Genomic DNA, 17,133 nt, shown 5'->3' on the forward strand with positions numbered 1-17,133 from the left:
CTCGCAGTTCAATCTTTGTCTTCAGATAATAAAAGTGACCGTAATACTATGGCGCCTCCAGGCAAATCACAGAACAGCAGCGGGATTCCTCCCAAGGGCCCCGAAACCAGAGCGAAGAAAGCTGAGCTTGCTGAAAAGCTACAACAGATCGAGAAAGATGCTGAAAGCGGAAAGCTATCTGGTGCGAAATTAGAGAGTGCCCGAGCGCAGATCAATGAGCCGGAACCCACTAATAGCGAACAAGAGGTGGAACCTCATTCAAAACCACCCTTCAATGCCCAAGATGTTTCGCCTGTGTCTAACCATCTCAATGGCGATGGCGAAAATGAGCCCGTCGAGCCGAACGATACGCCGATGGATACGAGCGTGGACGTGACAAGACCAGTCAAGAACATATTGCCAGATCCAGCGGAAGGCTTTGACGATAGGTCTTTGATCGTCAGGTTTAACAAGCTGGCCACCACGAACGGTCAGCGCGGTGGTCAGCCGGAGGCATGGTGTAAACGTGGAACCTCGAGAAAAGTAATCATTCGACTAGGGCCTCCCGAAGCGGTCAAGTACGTGTTCCGATCAGCAAAAGGATATAATCTGAGAAATTTGCCAGAGGCCTCTTATAGTGCCTCTCGGATAACCCAGATATGGGATGTCGATGAACATGGAAATAGGCACCGCCGCTACACTGCGGAAAACATTGACGGAATTATTGGCGTTGCAATCCAAGAACGTGCCGATCCAGATCGTGAGTACAAAAACGCACCTACAACTTATCTTAAAGTTGTATTTGTCAACATCTGGGAAGAGGATCAACACAAACTCACAAATGGCCTCGCTTGGATCCCGAAAGCTGACCTGGATCCGCTATATGAGGATGAAGAGATAATGGCCGTGATCAACACAGTGTGGGATCAACAGGAGGAACGATATAACCAGCATGAAAAGGAGGCTGGAGGGGATGATTTTGATCGTCTTCCATCTGTCTGTCCGCTAGAGGTATTCAAGCGCGAGAAAAGATCTCGTACTCGCTCGGCTTCACCTAGAACATCCTTAGAAAATGCAAGACCCTGGTCAGGCGCAAAACGGGGTGCCACGGCAACCCCAACGAAACTAAACAAGATCATGCGTGAGTCTTCGGATCGAGATGTTAAGCAGGAGCCAGAGGAAGACAGTCCTTTTGTCCAACAACCTAAAGAAACGGGAGAGCCGCCTCTGTCGTCAACCGTCGCCGATCTGCCCAGCGATGCGCAGAAAGCTGAGAAACGAGAGCCACTCCGATTCAACAAATGGACTTACATAGCGGAATTAAGACGTTCAGAGAAGTGGGACACTATGAGTGAAAAAGAAAAGGCAAAGCGCATGGCCAAAGCGCTTGCAAGATATCACCACTACAGAGAAGAACGGCTCAGAATGGGCGATATTGAAGAACCAGACGATGACGATGAGGAGGAGGAAATTCAGAAAACGTAGATTAGAGCTTTTGAAGTGAGGTATGCAAAGGAACAGATTGATGTCGCGGGCGACACTGAGCTTACTGCGATTTACTATTGTACATGTCAGTTTTGAATTTGTTTGTTCCAACATTGGAAATTTTGATTTACAGCAGGAAGAATTGATTTACATTGTTTAAGAGTCTCTTTGAAAGGCTGAATTGTAGTGCTGTGCCATTAATTTTGCACCGTCATCATTCGGATTCCAACGAGAACCCATTTTCATACGTTATAATGTAGTCGTAATTTAGGTTAAAAGAAAGAGTGTGTGCCTGGGATACGCATATTCTAGTGGGGGATTATAAGCTTGAAATGAGTCAAGTCAGCTGTGGACAAAATCTGCTCAAGGCCGGCGTCTAGATCCGGCCGGGATGCTGAGAAGGGCAGAAGCCTTCCAAGAAGGAAGTCTCGTCTAATTCGATTTGCGAGTACCACTTGAAAAGTTTAATATTGATGTCACCTGTACCATTCCCCACCGTTTGGTTCCTGGATCAGAGCCCTAAAGCTCCCAGGAGCACAAATTTACTTTGAGTGGTTTTTAAATTCAGTTTAATCCTATTGTTCTTGATTAAAATTGCTATAAAAACGTCCTTGACTGAAGGGTGTCCAGCAACGCATCCGCAGTACGATCACGTTTAAATCTGGCCATGGTGTGTATTATCTGCTTTTCTCTTAACCGCCGGCAATCGAAGAATGGGAAGAACTAAGACTTTCTAGACAAACTTACCGAACTTACCGAATGAGCTTATGGAGTTGATTGTATTCTACTTAGATGTGGAAGACGTGACTTCTTTGACGCGATCCTCGGTTCAACTCTTCTCCAAGTTGCGGCTCTTCACCCTCCGGTTGAATATCAAGTATCGCAACAGCAACCTGCTCCACCTAGCAGCAAAGTGCAACAATCGTCTTCTCTTCCAGGACTTGATTAACCACGGGGCCAATATCAACTCGTTTTACCGAGGAGAGACTGTTTTGATGAGAGCGATCAAGCACTCGTCAGTGGCTGTGATTAAGCTCTTATACAAGCAGCCCAATTTGGACACCCGCCTAAAGAACAGCAAACAGAAAGATGCCCTCTGGTATGTCGTCAGATACGCCGGATTTAGTATCGCTAAGAATCTATTGGAGAAGGTCTTGCATCAATCTGGCCTTGCTCTTCACACGCAATATGGGCAAGCAGGGACGGCGCTACACATGGCGGTCTTCTGGGGCCGGATTGGTATTGCACGAATGCTATTGCTACGCGGAGCCAACCTTGATATCAAGAACCATGCCGGCCACTCTCCACGAGATTTGGCGATTCAGGCAAACCGAGCTCCGATGGTGGAGTTGATAACATCGCACCGTCTGCTCCCTGTAGCCTTCAGACAACAAATTCTGGAGAGCGACGATCCACCCCTACACCAAGCCATATCATATGGCTCACCCAAGGCAATCAAACAACTTCTTGAGGAAAGAAAAGAAGATCTGCAAAGATATGATCGGAAGGGTCACACACCGCTCCATCTTGCCGTGCGAATGAATTCCCCTGGACTGGTTGATCTTCTCCTGAGCCATCCCGGTATCAATCCCAATCCCATTAGCAAGAATGGCAACACGCCGCTATGGATGGCATCAGGCTCACAGTACGATGAGATTACAAAACGGTTTCTCCGGCATGAAGGTGTGGACATCAACTTCATCGGTGGTCGCGGGAAGTATGACACGCCCTTGAGCTGTCTACATCACGCCATACTGAGGCTAGATACAACGATTCTACAAGCCTGGCTGGAGACACCGGGGGTCGATGTGAATCAAAAAGCCGGAGGGAAATCCGCTCTGGAACTCGCTGTGGAGTGGGGGCGAAATGATGCGTTGAAAATGCTCCTCGACTTCCCGGGTATTGCCCTCAATGCGAGAGGAGGAGATCCACCTCTTTGCCAAGCCGTGGAGATTGGGACGCTGAAGACGGTCCAGCTACTTGTGAGTCAAGGTGAAAAGCTGTTGGTCAACGAGCGCACCTGCTTGATTGGAGATACCGCCCTGTGCATCGCGGCCCGCCATGGAAACGTAGAGATCGTAAGGGCACTATCACAGCACCTTGACCTCAATCCAAACTTGGAGAATAATCATTTTGAGCATCCGTTGCTCCTAGCAGCTAGGCGAGGAAACACACAAGTGGTCAGCGAACTGCTTCAAGACAGCAGGTTGTCGACCCGCTCCATGAAGGACGCGAGTCGGACGGGGAACAGCTTAGTGAGAAGCGCTATTCAACATCAGATCGACTTGCACCGACGTTTCGAAGAACCGGCCAAAGAATGATAGTAAAGCGGTTCTCTCCGAAAGCATAGCGAATCTGAATATCTACAGTACCAATATATCTCCGTCTATGACTGTAGATGATGATGATTATTTCTTTTACCCTAATACCTCGCAAATTAGTTTGAATCGGACACTAGGAAAGAAAGCTTCTCTGGGAAAGAGGAACATTTTTTGAAATTCTCCGTTCTATACAGTACCCACACGTAATAACTACCTCAGGGTCAAATGCAGTGAACGCGTACTTGAGCAGCCTCTCTCCGGGCTAAAGATGCTCAAACCTGACTGATAAAGGTGTTATCAAAATTTAAAAGCGCCGTAATATTTCCCATTGCTTACGTTCCCTCTAGGTGGTACACCACGATCTGAACTCAGCACCAAGATCGGTATCAACCGTGGTCTAGCACGACGTCATTTAGACTGCGGACAAAATGTGACTTTTAGATCTGTACCAACATTGCAAGCTTTAGTTGCATAGTTGTCGTTAGGTTGGTAGTAGGTTGATTCACATCGATATACTTGTGCTGGGCAATTTATTGTTGGACATCCACTATAGCTTGGCTCAATCCGGACTCCATACTCAGTATTCGATGGGTCATTGATTTTCGAAAGATCATAATAGACCATGTCGAGGGGGCGACAATCAGTGGTGTTCTCATTTCCGAAACAAGCACTGTACTCTATCTGGGTGACCTTGGAGCTTCTCCACACTGTTGAGACTTTGAGGGAGCTTCCTACACCATCGACCGTGAGGCGAAATGGCTGAGAGAGCTTGTGTTGGGGGTTAAGCTCAGTGTCCAGGTATGTGCTGTGTGCTACTCCTTCAACGTATAGAGGAAAGCGGCAATTATTGTGCAAAATGATATTGCCACGCCCTTGGTTAGCTAAGCAGATGGGCGGCGCTAACCAGACGAACAGGCCGAGTGCCCATCGTACGGTACTTTCCACCCGCATGGTACAGAAGGAACATGTCCTCGCAGTCCATCATTGAGAGGCATATAAATACAATTCTCGCTGGTGCACCGGATGAGATGTTTCAACGTTGACACAACAGCCAGTGCACAAATAGATAGGAATGGCTCTAGGCGGAAAATATCATGAATGCGTCCTATGATATTTGAGGGGTGCCCATCTCTATACGGGACCATCAACCAACGGGAGACCATCCTTGACGGCGTTTATCAACCCAGTGGGCAAACCGCGAGTCTTCATCATGCATAATCTGTCCATGATTATTCTATTCTAGTCTTCCCAACAGGGCTTGCGCTGTTAAACTTGAATAGAGAAGAAATATTGACTATAAAGTAACAGCCCCATCCTGTCCATTTCTCCCAGATCATCTCATAATGGACGCTTCAACTCAGCCATCCGTGGAGGAATGTGAGCGTGAAGGCATGTTGCAGCCAGGACAACCAGGTCCAGGCGAGGTTGAGATTCCCAAGGTTCTCCAGACCTCTTCGGTAAGACCCCCTCCCCGGTATCTAGAGAATCTCGCTGACGGCAGCAGTCCCACGTCCGTGACGTAGACGCAGAAGAGGAGAAACGAAAGTTAGCTGTGGAACCGTTCCGTGCGGTCCTTGAGGCCTTAGCACAGATGGAGCACGATGACCCTAAAGCGGCGGCTCAGGGTGCTCGTCTGTTGAGCCTCTTCCGCCGTCTGTGGGAGTCGTCAGTTTCCAAACAGATCGACAGTCAGCGTCTTGAAGTGGGTAATCAACAGTTGCGAGCCATGAGTTCGCAGCTGCAGCTCGAGGGAAACCAATTGAAGAACACCCACGATGACCAGCTTTATCATTTTCATGCCTTAGAGCAGAAGCTGATGGATGCTCGGCGGGGGATGTTTCGCTTACTCAACGAGTGGAGCAGCACGGCCAGCGGGGGCTTGAATGTCTCACCTGAAGACTCACAAGGAGGGAATAATGACACGGAGAGATTGCCATAGTAGAAGGGCCGGGAGCTGGTTCGTCAGCACTCTTGGGGATCCATATAGAGGCAAGCCTGAGAAAGCTATACATGGGTATTCGCTAGGCATACTCTTATGATATGTATGAAATATGTTATAGTATAGCTGTGGGATGACTCGTGAAAGCAACACACTCTCTCTGTGACTATATATTTTACTATGACCCACGGTTCAAATTTCAGAAAGAACATTTCTCAAGGCGTACGGCTAGATCTCCGCAATCACTTCTTTGTAGATTACAGTACCTCTTAGTCGCCCGCATCACCCACCCCACGATGACAATTTCCTTGAAGCGGACCCATTTACAGAGTAATATGACCTGTGAGAAAGCAAGTGTCCTTTGCCGTATTCATTGCGTATGCGGCAGCTCTCATGCACACGTACTCAACGATCTGAGGCGCGCTCTTGCATCCATAGAGCTACAATTGGCCACTTTACCCTGAAGAAGCAGCATAAGTGAAGAGAGCAGAACAATTGGAATCTGCAGCTACTACAGTCAGCACGGGTTCAAGTATAAGGAGACTCGTATGGCTTACCTCTAGCAATAATAACCAGCGGTCCAAGACAACACCAATGACGGCGACGACTAAAAGAAGAAGTGATAGAATCGAAAGCACAATCGCGATGTAGCTTACTTGGACTCGAGCTGGATACCCCCGCAGGGTTCGCCCTCGTAGCCACCAGTAGAAACCAGACATGGCAAGATAATCGAAACAGAGCAGAGAGGCCACTCCAAACCACATGGAGGGGTCCTTAAAAGTACCTACCATCATGGCTGCAATCTTACTCAAAGTAGAGCATGCGACAAAACACAGCAACCCGATTGTAAAAGGATGAGGAGCGCTATCCAATCCGATCAGCTGGAGACTGATTCGGCAATACTGATGCGTTCGTGTTAGCTCTGATCTACCAGCACAACGTTGCTTCGCATTACCCAAGGAATCGGTATGAGCACCGAAATGATTCCTCTTAAAAGAGCGACACCAACACTGTAGTCATTGGCATTGCTGCAGGTCAAAGCCAAGCTTACAATAGAACAGCCAAAAAGTATGATCCATTGCGCTAGATCCACGATTTGTAGTCGATATTCAGGGTGTCGGGCATGCAAAATTGCAATCCGTATGCCATTTACGACCGATAAGATTGTTGTCAAAACGGAGTACTGGATAGCTTCGGACCACATGGTGATGCCGAGAAAGAAATGTAGGGCTGCCTAGGAGACACTTGCGATCGTTATAAATTAAACAACCGCCCATACTGTACTGGGAACGGTTATTTTTGGACCTGGGAGCATCAAAGGTGATTCCTGGAAAACGAGAACTTGGGCTCTGGGAGCCTATAGAGCTCTGGGAACACTACCTACGCTCCCAGGGCCTAGCCGCGAGTACCCAGGAGCGAGAGGGCCCTTCCCAGGAGCATGGATTCTTTCCCCAGGTGAAAAAAGGCTGTATATGGCTTCGAAGCTTTGTCACCTGAAAAGTATGATATATACCGTGGTGAGCGGAGTAATTGGGATGAAATATTACAGAGATATCTCCTTCAACGGCCGCCAAACATCCCCCAATTCCCGCTGTCAACTCATCAAACCCACTGAGGTCTCTCTTGAAACGTGATCGCAAAGCAAGCGCAAAATGGATGCCGTCAGTCTTGAAATCAATGACGGCCCCGGGTCTGACATTCAGTCTGTATCTATGGACATGTCTGAGCGTCAGTTGATTGTTTTATACATCCAAAACCCCTTGAATGCACTTGTTACGCTTTCCCGACATATTCTGATTTGTGATGGTACGTTGAGGGCCAATGTGAATTGATCCATACTGATGGGTATAAAGGGTCATGGGAATTGAGTGCATCGCGCGTTGACGATAACCCATTATGTGTGCAAAAAATGATCCAGGGAAGCCATTTATACATTGGAGACTTCGGAGAATGGCATCGTGTGATATTCAACGTGAAGCACGCCGACACGGGTGTGGCATTACAAATTACAGCATGGTTGAAACAGGAAATGAGCAGCGACTCATTGGGTCAGTGATTTTCAAGGTCGTATACTGAACAGGAGCAGTGTTGGACGCTAGTCTTGTATGCAGAATGACGGAGATATTGTTAAGCAAAGCCACTGGGTTTCAACCTCCCCTAACTGGATGTCTCAATATCAAAAGCTGTATAGGGTGTCCTGAAGTCCCGAAATTAATGCAACTAAAGACGTAGATGAAGCTTTATCTGGGGCTCCGTGACTACAGTAGCTCACGAGGACGGTATAGAGCTATGACTGGCGCCGAGTACAGGCTTTATCGGACGAGTAGAATGACATGAGAACCCAATCATACAGTGTGACAGAATAGAGGACTAATCCTCAACAGCCTTCTACGACTTTTGGTACAGTGCTATTATGCACCGTACGAGGCAGAGTGTGACTTATTTTTCCCAGTGGAGTTGTTTCAATGCAATCATCCTCCCAAAATAAGGATCTTGGCCTTCTTGACGAGAGAGATCATCTCGGCAGAAACTGCCTTTCATCCGTGCTAAAGGCCGCTCGGCCAACTACAGAGCCAACTCAACCAGTATGCGGCCCGAAACTAAGGGTGACGCTTATAAAATTACGGATCCTGGGGGCCGGTTGGATCGTCTCCAGGAATACACAGGATCGCCCCCAGGAACGCTGCCAGGCGCTCCCCGAAGGGCCCGAGATCCTGGAACTCAATGCTGATGCCCCCAGGAACGGATAGCTTACTCCCAGGATCTCTTCATTGACTCCTGGAACGCCAATTTGCTTAGAGAGATGTTTACTTCTGCTGGCGTTTATCGTGTATCCCACCTCAGGAGCATATAAACTGTGCGAGTATCTCAGAAAGCCCATTCTGATTCATGACTTCAACTCTCAAGCGCATCAGCTCCGAAATTACGATATGCCTCCACAAAGAACAGCGAAAGCGCGGTTTTTGACCGCTGTCTCTCCACAAACCGCTCGATTAGCCCCGCTCCCAAACAATCATCCACAGTTTCCGTGGGAGGCAAAGAACCATTATTCATCAGAGCAGCGCATGAAGCGCGCTGATGGACGGCTAGAGGCGATAATTCTTCAAATCTCCGGGGAATTCCATAGGCTATCCAGTGCATATCAAAATCTGCTCAATACGAATTATCAACTGCAGGTTGAGATACAAAATGGAAGAGATGAACAGGCCAAACTTGAAGCCCACATGATATACCAGAACCGTTGCCTTGAACAGGAGAAGCAACGGGCTTGGCATCTTGAAGAACGGGTTAATACATTGGAGGTGGAGCTGGAATCTCAGAACGTGGGAGCACTTTCAACCGACCTAAGTGGGCCTGCTTGTGGAGACGAGAGGGCGCGATCCTCGCCCGCAACGGTGGAATGAAAATGAAGAACGCAGTCGGGCGTTGGAGAGCCAGTCAATCTTCTGCGACCGTTTAACTAGCTACCGTTGTCTCGCTTTATTTGACCACCGTCTTCGCCTTTTGCCCTTGTCTTTCTCGCCTTATCTATCTGTTAAGATCGGCAATCCGCACGGCAAAATCTAGATTGTTTGATCTAGGTGCCTATGAATCCTTGATTAATGAGAACAATGAAGATGGCAACCATTAACAACACTCAGTGGACCCTCTACGCCTTCATATAGTCCAGTAGCCACATTCCCACCCGCGAGGTCCGGGATGGCAGTTCAGGATGCACAAGACTGCATCCAGGCTCCTCGCTTGGCTCTCAAACCTCTCGGCTCCTGAACTTTACAGCATCAGTGCCGCTTGCGTGCTCATCGTCTGGTTAATCTACTGGCTCGGCAGAGATGTCGGTCGGTGGGGATGGAGGCGCTGCCATGGCGCGCTCTGGCTGGCTTCCACGTCGCAACAGCCCAGCGCGTGGCGACGCTTGCTGTTTGTCTCTTTACCTCGAACCTTGCAGTGGATTGACATATCAACATATCTACAGGCACTGACAGTGGCGTTGCTACTCGCTGCCAATCTCGTTGGTATCGGCTTCCGAACACATTCCTGGGCAGAAGCGCAGAAACGGGCGGGGGCGTTGGCAGTCGTCCACTTTCTCCCCTTGTGCACCGGCATAACATTTGGCCTCCCAGCAGATCTCCTGCACATGAACCGTCAGACTTTCGCGTGGCTGCATCGGTGGTTTGGCCGCCTTTGCACCCTCCAGTCGCTGCTACATGGCTCCGCGATAGTGTCTATCGCCCAAACGTCCACTCTGGCCACATTCGTGTACATAGTCCCACTCGTCGTATGTGAGCTACATAGCTGCAGCTGAAACCCCTGATGATCGGATTGTGGGTGATTGAGCTGACATTTCCCAGGCAGGGTGTTCTCTTTTTCTCGTCATGCTGATGACCCTTCAGGCGATCCGGCAGCGCCATCCGCAAGTCGTGATGAAATGTCATTATGCACTAGCAGTCATTGCCATTGGCGCCCTTGTTTATCATCTCGCCGAACGACACTCGCTATATCGCTGGTACTTACTAGGAGCGATATGTTTGTGGCTCCTTGCCAGCTTCACGGTTTGTCTGCTGACCGTGTTGGCCTATAAGCCGTGGCAAAAATCTACCTACGAAATCACCATGAACGCACCAAATCGGCTTTTGTGGCTTGATATCACGGTCCCTGTCGGATGGAATATGCGACCGGGGCAGTACGTGCAAGTGTGGCTGCCCCGTTCGGGTACGCGCGCTCGCCTGCAGCTTCTCCTCTTCTACGTGGCCGTCTGGGAAGAGGACGAGGTTGACAGCCGAGGGCGCATCCACATGGTGGCTCAACCTCGGTCCGGCCTCACTACCAAGCTCTACCAGACAGCTTTGCACCGGGCGGTGCTGGCCAGGAACATGGCAGAACAAGCGGATAGTGATCGAAAAGTCCTTGATCCGCAAAGCCTGGACCCAACCCTGAGACAGCCTGCCGTCGTCCTTGGGCCGTATGGGTGCGCCGATGACTTCTCCCGCTTCGGCACCGTCCTATTCATCGTCGAGGAAGTGGGATTCTTCCGAGTCCTTTCGTATGTTGGAATGCTCGTAGAGGCTAGCCGTAAGCGCCAGGCGATGGTGCGGAAACTCGAGATCATTTGGCAGGGCGGGGTCTTCGGTATGATGTCCTCACCTCGGCCTAGTCTATATTTTTGGAAGGCTTGACCAAACAGGAGGTTGACCATTTTCTCGCAGACTATCCGCGGTGGCTGGTCCTCTGGTTCCAACGAATGTTTGATCTTGACAAAGAAGGATTTAATGTAAGTACCCCAGCGGCGGAGATTGCGTGCTGTGCGATTTCGGTGCTGACGGTAGCCAGATACTCAAAATTCACATCTATTGCTCACAAACGAGCTCAGATGGCAGCCCAGAGCGCTCTGTCAACACTGGCAATCGCGTTTGCTATTATGAAGGATCAGCAGACGTGAGGAAAGAAGTGTCGCGATATGTCCAGGATCAGACTGGGGATATGGCTGTGGCAGGTGCGTCTCTACTGGTATTTCTGTTTTCGTGGATAATCGTCCGCTTTGAGTATCTACTTACTTGAGCACAAAGTATGCGCAGGACCGTTGATCTCCAACACTGTTCGGCAGATTATTCAACCTCACGCTAGCCATCGCCTCCAATTGGTCAGTCTTGATCTGGGGCCTTGCCACCGATGGCCGCGGAAGAACTATCCGGAGAATAGTACAAGGGCCCCGCTCCCTACGCGGGTCTCCGCGCCTCAAGAACTTAGGATGAGATTGACTCGACCAGCTCATCAAATCGAGCTTCCGCCTACGGCTTTGCAAACTTACCCACGGCGGCATGTGCATGGATCTTCAGAAAACGGCATAGGTCACCAATTAAGTAACCATGACAAGTGGGTGGCACACAAATTGGCCGAGGGACAGAGGTCTGTATAGAGAGAGAGAGAGAGAGGCTGAGAGAGAGAGGCTCGTGTTCGTACAGCACACAGCTTACGAGTCATTAATGAAATCAATCAGTGTAAATTTGGCCATGCACCAGATAAAATAGGTCAGCAATTGTCTCATTAAATACTGTCTGCTCTACACTATCCCTTGTAAAACTTTGGCCGTGTATCCCCGACATGATCTGCTGCCTCGTTCGCCGGAAGTTCGTACAGTACGGGCAGGCCCCCACAAGATATCTCACATCTGGCCGACTTGACTATCGCGCAGTTCGTCCGACGTCGCGAGCAAATGCCAACTCGAGGAAATTCAACTGGGTCCTTGTAGTGTTTGATATGGTACGAGGCTGATCGGTGGCCATGACACCGTTCGCATTGAAGCTCGAGAATCGGCAGCTTCACTTGTCGCGCATGACCAGTTGCCTCTGCTGCTTGATTGCCCAAGTGCCTTTCGCCTCTCACTGAGTGATTGTCGCTACCACTCATGGTGAAGGACTCTATGAAAAATCTGGCTCTGCTCGCCGCTCGTGAGAAAGTAAGACAAATAACCAGCAGAACGGAATCTAGCCATACCTCGCGTTCACCCACAACCCAGTTCCATGAAACCAATGCATGTTCGCACCGTGACAATGTCCAAGATAATTGAGAAAAAAGAGTAACCTAGGACACCAGCCATAATGGAAGGGCCCGACTGCGGCCAATACCTTTTGTAGACACACAATCATAAAAATTGCACTCGTAAGAAATCGTGTTTAGTCAGATGTCGCATCGTGTATGTAGATACATTGCGGCTTGAGCGATGAACAACGCCCATGTGAACATGAGAGTCGCCCATTTAGCACCTGTGCGATAGCAACGCACCATGGCTGTTATGGCTATATGGCCGTCTGTTCACTTTGCCAACGGTCAAGCAGGGTCCTGCTCCATCACTTAACCGTTGGGAATAAACTTTCTCGGCCTGAACGGTTGCCGTCTGACGAATTACATTTCAACATTCACTTCAAATTTACAACGTATGATGCTAAGACATCAGCTTTGCCGCAAACCCTCATCTCCCGAAGTATCGGATGGGGTGTCTACCCTCAACGTTTATACAGAATGACGCTGGCTCAAACAAATTATATCCACCCCACCATTCCGGACCAGTCAGATATAATCATGAAACTCCAACAGCTTATTTCCATCATAGTGAAGTTTACGCTGGTGACAGAGTCAATCGGGACTAAAAATGTTTGTGGTGCTGATCAGCGCTCTGATTGTTATGGTTGTCACGCCCGGCCTGGCCGCCGCATCACGTGCGTCGCCGCGGAACATTCCCACGGCTAACGTAGGTTGCCCATTTTTATCTTTTAACCAGTAGCCATGTTAATGGTATCTACGGCGGACGATAGGGATCACTTTATCATAACCCTTTGTCAGCAATTTTAGAATCGGCAGAATCTCGATTTCAGGCATTCTTTTGTCCCACACACCTTTTGTTAAGTGCAATTTACCGCAGGGAAACGATTGAAATTGATTCAAATTAACTGACTAATGAGATATCATATCCGAAATTTAGATACAATCTGCAATATGATGTTGAATCCTCTATAATCCGACGCTAAAGAATAATGAGTATGTCTAGGTACTGTAATACAGAAATCTTCAACAGTCCCCTTTATTACCTTGAAAGGCCGTCTCCCTAGGGTTTGAATACCCTACTTCCTTCTAATTGACTGAATAACTAGCAGTAAACGTTGGCGTCAGAAAAGTTGAAGCGACTCAAAAGGCTTGTGGGGTCACGGTTTCAAACCGCCAAATAGCCGTGTCCAATCAGCCCTCCAGAGAGCCACAAGTTGTCCATAATCCCTGGGTCCTCGCACCCGTGAAGCTCAAAAATACTTCAAGTTTGTGGTTTAGAGTTCACGTTGTTCTCTGTAGCTGCGACGGCGGCCCACGACCGGGCCGAGGGCGCCGGTGGCGGACTTTCGAGTTGCCCTCGCAGAGCTTTGACTTCTTCAAAGAGCTTCTGGTTCTGTTCCTGGAGGACGTTCTGTTCGCGTTTAACCTGCTGTAGCTCGGCTTTGGTTGATTCGATGAGCGTGGTCTGGCGGTGGACGATGTCTTTCAGTTCGTTGATGAGCTTCCATACCTCCCGGGTAGTGACCCGGCCGGTACTCTCCTCGGGTGCATAGCTCTCATTATGCCGTCCTCTCTTTCGTGTGGCTCGCGTTAGGATGTTGGTCACCCTAGGCTGGAAATCCTCAACCGAGAAATTGGTCTCCTGGGTGTCTGTGGGCGTGGCCTCGGGAGGCCCCGCAGGTGGGTCCGCTATCGGTCCGGGGTTAGCTCCCGCTCGGCACACAACAGTTTTTGTATCGCAACAGTCAAAGTCTAAAGCTCGTCGCCCTTCGGTTCCTCGGTCTAATGCTTCCCTCAGCCTCGCGTCATACAGACCGATCGCTTCATACAGTAATTTTCGAAATCAGTTTGACTCGCACTCTTTGGATTTGATTCAGGGAAAATATATCCGAAATACGCTAGTTCTGTTTAGGGTCACCGCTCTATTAGTTGGGCAGAGCTATTGAGGTAATGACTAATACGTCATTCAGAGGCGTATTATAATAAACCTGTAATGATACATCGAATCCCGTACATAGAAGACCTTGGTAGACCTGGCGGTCTGGCAAGATCGTCTGCCCGCTTTCCGCCTTCCCTCCAGTCCAAGGTTGCCAGCTCCCCTCAGTCTTCCCACATGCAGCGCAGCCTTTGTGAATCTCTGTTCGCCTGCCATTCAGCACATAGAAGGCTGTGCTTACGCTGTATAGAGCTAATCCTGGTATGGGAGGGTATTTTGCTTTATATTCCCGCGGATTTGGTTTGGTCATCTGCGACGCGTCTCATTCGTTGCGAGTATCGAATCTAATCTGACTTCCCCCCAAACAAACATGGACTTTCCAAGGATCTTGATTGCTTTTTAGGATGGGCCCATATTGTACTGGTCACGCGAGGTGTCGCACGCTGTTGCCCTGAAACGGTGAGATTGGAAGGCAGGAAGGATAACTCTCAGTGAATGGCTTTATATTGGGTTGATTGACAGCTACTTAAATGCAAATGACACTTTCAAATAGCGTTATATTAAGGCGAGACGTGGATATATGTATCTCGTTGAATACGTCGACCAATATTTCCGGCCTGCCTTCGTGGCTTTAAGAGACCACCTAAGCTCCATATCCGCAATGTCTTGTAACAAATACAATGATTCAGTAACTTAGGCAGTTTTTATATATTGCATTTGTTATAAATGCTGTGTAGGGTGATTCACTCACTTATGTATTACTTCGGCAACATGACCAATAGTCGCAGAGTCAATGGAAAATAACAGTACCAGGGATCTGTTTATCAACTAGGTGGTTGTGGGGACTTTCTTGATACTTCCAGAGGCTCGCACTGAGAGTGTGATTTGGATCATCTATGGGGATCGTTTACTTCTTTATCCGCTGATTTATACGGGAAAGCACGGCGTATATTCAGGGTGTATATTGACTCGGAGAAAACCAAGAAGGGCCGAAATCAGAAGAAAAATACAAAACACTGATTAAACATATGACACCCAAACAGCTTAGAAGATTGACAATGCAGCGTTCAGCTCCGAGCTGGCTAAGACTTACAAAGCATCTCCGCATAGCGCAACGTGTTCTTGCTTGCTCCTGTATCAAGGAAACTAGGATTGATGCAGGCGACAACTGTAGTCCGGCATTTGCGGCTCTCCGACGGATCAAATAGATGTTTTAGGACTCTGGTTAACGTGCTCTGACGAAAAGGGATATACGCTTTCTTTGAGAATTTTCTCTTCTCCATATCGATACGCGCCATGCCTCGGATGCAGTCTTTTAGTACTGATAGACTCATATTTATTTCGCGTGTTTCCTTCAACCGCTCTGTCGAGTGTGAAAATATATCGCGCGCTGCCTCTGAGCCAGCGAGGTCAACCAGGTATAGGATCCCACCTTCTGCTGGCTCGTGTGATGGTTCCTCAATTCGGATGCGACATATTGCGTGCGATCGTGAAGAACCGTCGTTTTTGATTGTCGGCGCTGATTGTCGCAGTTCGTTTGCCTTCTGGGACAGGGCAAGTAGTTCTGCTGTGCTTCGTATGCTATACTCTTGGATACCCACCAATTGGGTCGTGCCGAGGTGGTCCTCCAGGATTGAGAAAGACGCGCGAGAATTCAAGAGGTCTAATGGGCGACACGGTTAGTTTGGGGCTAAGTAGGAATCAATTTCAACGGAGGAGTTACCATATGCTGAGTTCCCGGCAAGTTCGAACATAGCAAGGTAAATATTTCGTTCACCTTCTAATGTTCCGTCGAAAAGGGATTTCGCAACTAGATGCTCTAGTCCACGGATAGTAAATGTCTTCCCTGATCCCGTTTGCCCGTAGGCGAAAAGTGTTCCCACATTACCATCCCAGGCCCAGGGAATGAGTGAGTGCACCACGTCTTCGTAGATTTTTTCAGTCCTATCATCTGCACTAAAGACTCTACCAGGTTGAAATGAGGAGGACTGGTGAATCGTCGTCAGTTCTCTAAACAAGTGTTGCTTTCGCAATGCTACATAAAAATCGCTTTCAAACAATGCCTGGAGAGGGAATTAGCACTGACATTTAAGGGGGGAAACCCCCGTACAACGCGCCGCAGCTCATGCAGATCAACGACTCCGCTACTGTCAGCCCGCGGGAAAACAGCAACAACTTGTCCAGATAATGATTCCCCATTGGATATGGGTCGAATGCGAGTGGCGACAGTGATGTTGGAAGTGGGAGCCTCAGAATTGGATTCGGTCTTCTGGCGGGGTGGCTTAAACCTTTGGACAAGCATTTGATGTCGCATAGCGTTATCAAGTAGGAATCGCTCCATGGCTCTGTCGGCTAGGCTCGGTTGTCGGTTTGGGACTTGTCTCCGGCTAGAGGTCTTTCTCCTAGGATCCTAGACGGCTGAGAGAGAAGCTGTGAACTGATATTGGTAAATTATGGGCAAGGGGCTGTGTTTGGCAGAACCTACGGTCGGGATTTACCTCAGTTCCCTCAGCCGCCAGCCCAAAAAAGGCGGTGAACTTGGCAGTCCGCCGCCTGCTGTCTTCAGCGATGCTGACAAAGCCTTTTTGGTGTGTCGTCTGAACGCCGAATGTTATGGTCCACATACTAAGTCGCGTTAATTTTGATGGGAAAAAAACGGGATCCTTGGCGAGGATGGTGGCGCTCTTTGCAGTACCATTAACGCCGTTGGCAACGAGAGTCGCACGGCCCGCAAGACTCGGCAGAATGCCACCGCAGTCGTGAGAGCTTACCATACTCAATCAATTCTGCATTGGGTTATGGCTTGGTGATCGCGCTTTCAACCATTACTCCAGTGTGGCAGATTGATCGGCATCCACTTCGTGGCCAGCCACGCTAGTCTATGCCAGATTGGGAAAGGAGTGGGCCTCGGCGGTTCGGTTCGTTGTGTCACC

General features: G+C 49.0%; 5 protein-coding genes across 5 annotated transcripts; 4 read left to right on the forward strand and 1 right to left on the reverse strand.

Annotated features, from left to right (window-relative positions):
* Positions 1-48: 48 nt before the first annotated feature.
* Positions 49-1,464, forward strand: N7458_002524 (uncharacterized protein; the record flags this gene model as incomplete). The annotated part of the gene is made up of 1 exon (XM_056905907.1): positions 49-1,464. The coding sequence occupies one exon, from the start codon at positions 49-51 to the stop codon at positions 1,462-1,464; it is 1,416 nt and encodes a 471-aa protein (XP_056770014.1).
* A 767-nt stretch (positions 1,465-2,231) lies between these two features.
* N7458_002525 (ankyrin repeat domain-containing protein) lies at positions 2,232-3,785 on the forward strand (the record flags this gene model as incomplete). Its single annotated transcript, XM_056905908.1, has 1 exon — positions 2,232-3,785. The coding sequence occupies one exon, from the start codon at positions 2,232-2,234 to the stop codon at positions 3,783-3,785; it is 1,554 nt and encodes a 517-aa protein (XP_056770015.1).
* A 1,343-nt stretch (positions 3,786-5,128) lies between these two features.
* N7458_002526 (uncharacterized protein) lies at positions 5,129-5,724 on the forward strand (the record flags this gene model as incomplete). The annotated part of the gene is made up of 2 exons (XM_056905909.1): positions 5,129-5,242; positions 5,290-5,724. The coding sequence occupies 2 exons, from the start codon at positions 5,129-5,131 to the stop codon at positions 5,722-5,724; spliced, it is 549 nt and encodes a 182-aa protein (XP_056770016.1).
* Positions 5,725-9,436: 3,712 nt separating this feature from the next.
* On the forward strand, positions 9,437-11,161 carry N7458_002527 (ferredoxin reductase family protein; the record flags this gene model as incomplete). The annotated part of the gene is made up of 3 exons (XM_056905910.1): positions 9,437-10,000; positions 10,074-10,851; positions 10,929-11,161. The coding sequence occupies 3 exons, from the start codon at positions 9,437-9,439 to the stop codon at positions 11,159-11,161; spliced, it is 1,575 nt and encodes a 524-aa protein (XP_056770017.1).
* Positions 11,162-15,282: 4,121 nt separating this feature from the next.
* Positions 15,283-16,502, reverse strand: N7458_002528 (uncharacterized protein; the record flags this gene model as incomplete). The annotated part of the gene is made up of 3 exons (XM_056905911.1): positions 15,283-15,863; positions 15,924-16,263; positions 16,311-16,502. The coding sequence occupies 3 exons, from the start codon at positions 16,500-16,502 to the stop codon at positions 15,283-15,285; spliced, it is 1,113 nt and encodes a 370-aa protein (XP_056770018.1).
* Between the last annotated feature and the right edge of the window lie 631 nt (positions 16,503-17,133).

This window comes from Penicillium daleae, assembly GCF_028827525.1.
Source record: "Penicillium daleae strain IBT 16125 chromosome Unknown utg000002l_segment0_segment0, whole genome shotgun sequence".
NCBI lineage: Eukaryota > Fungi > Ascomycota > Eurotiomycetes > Eurotiales > Aspergillaceae > Penicillium > Penicillium daleae.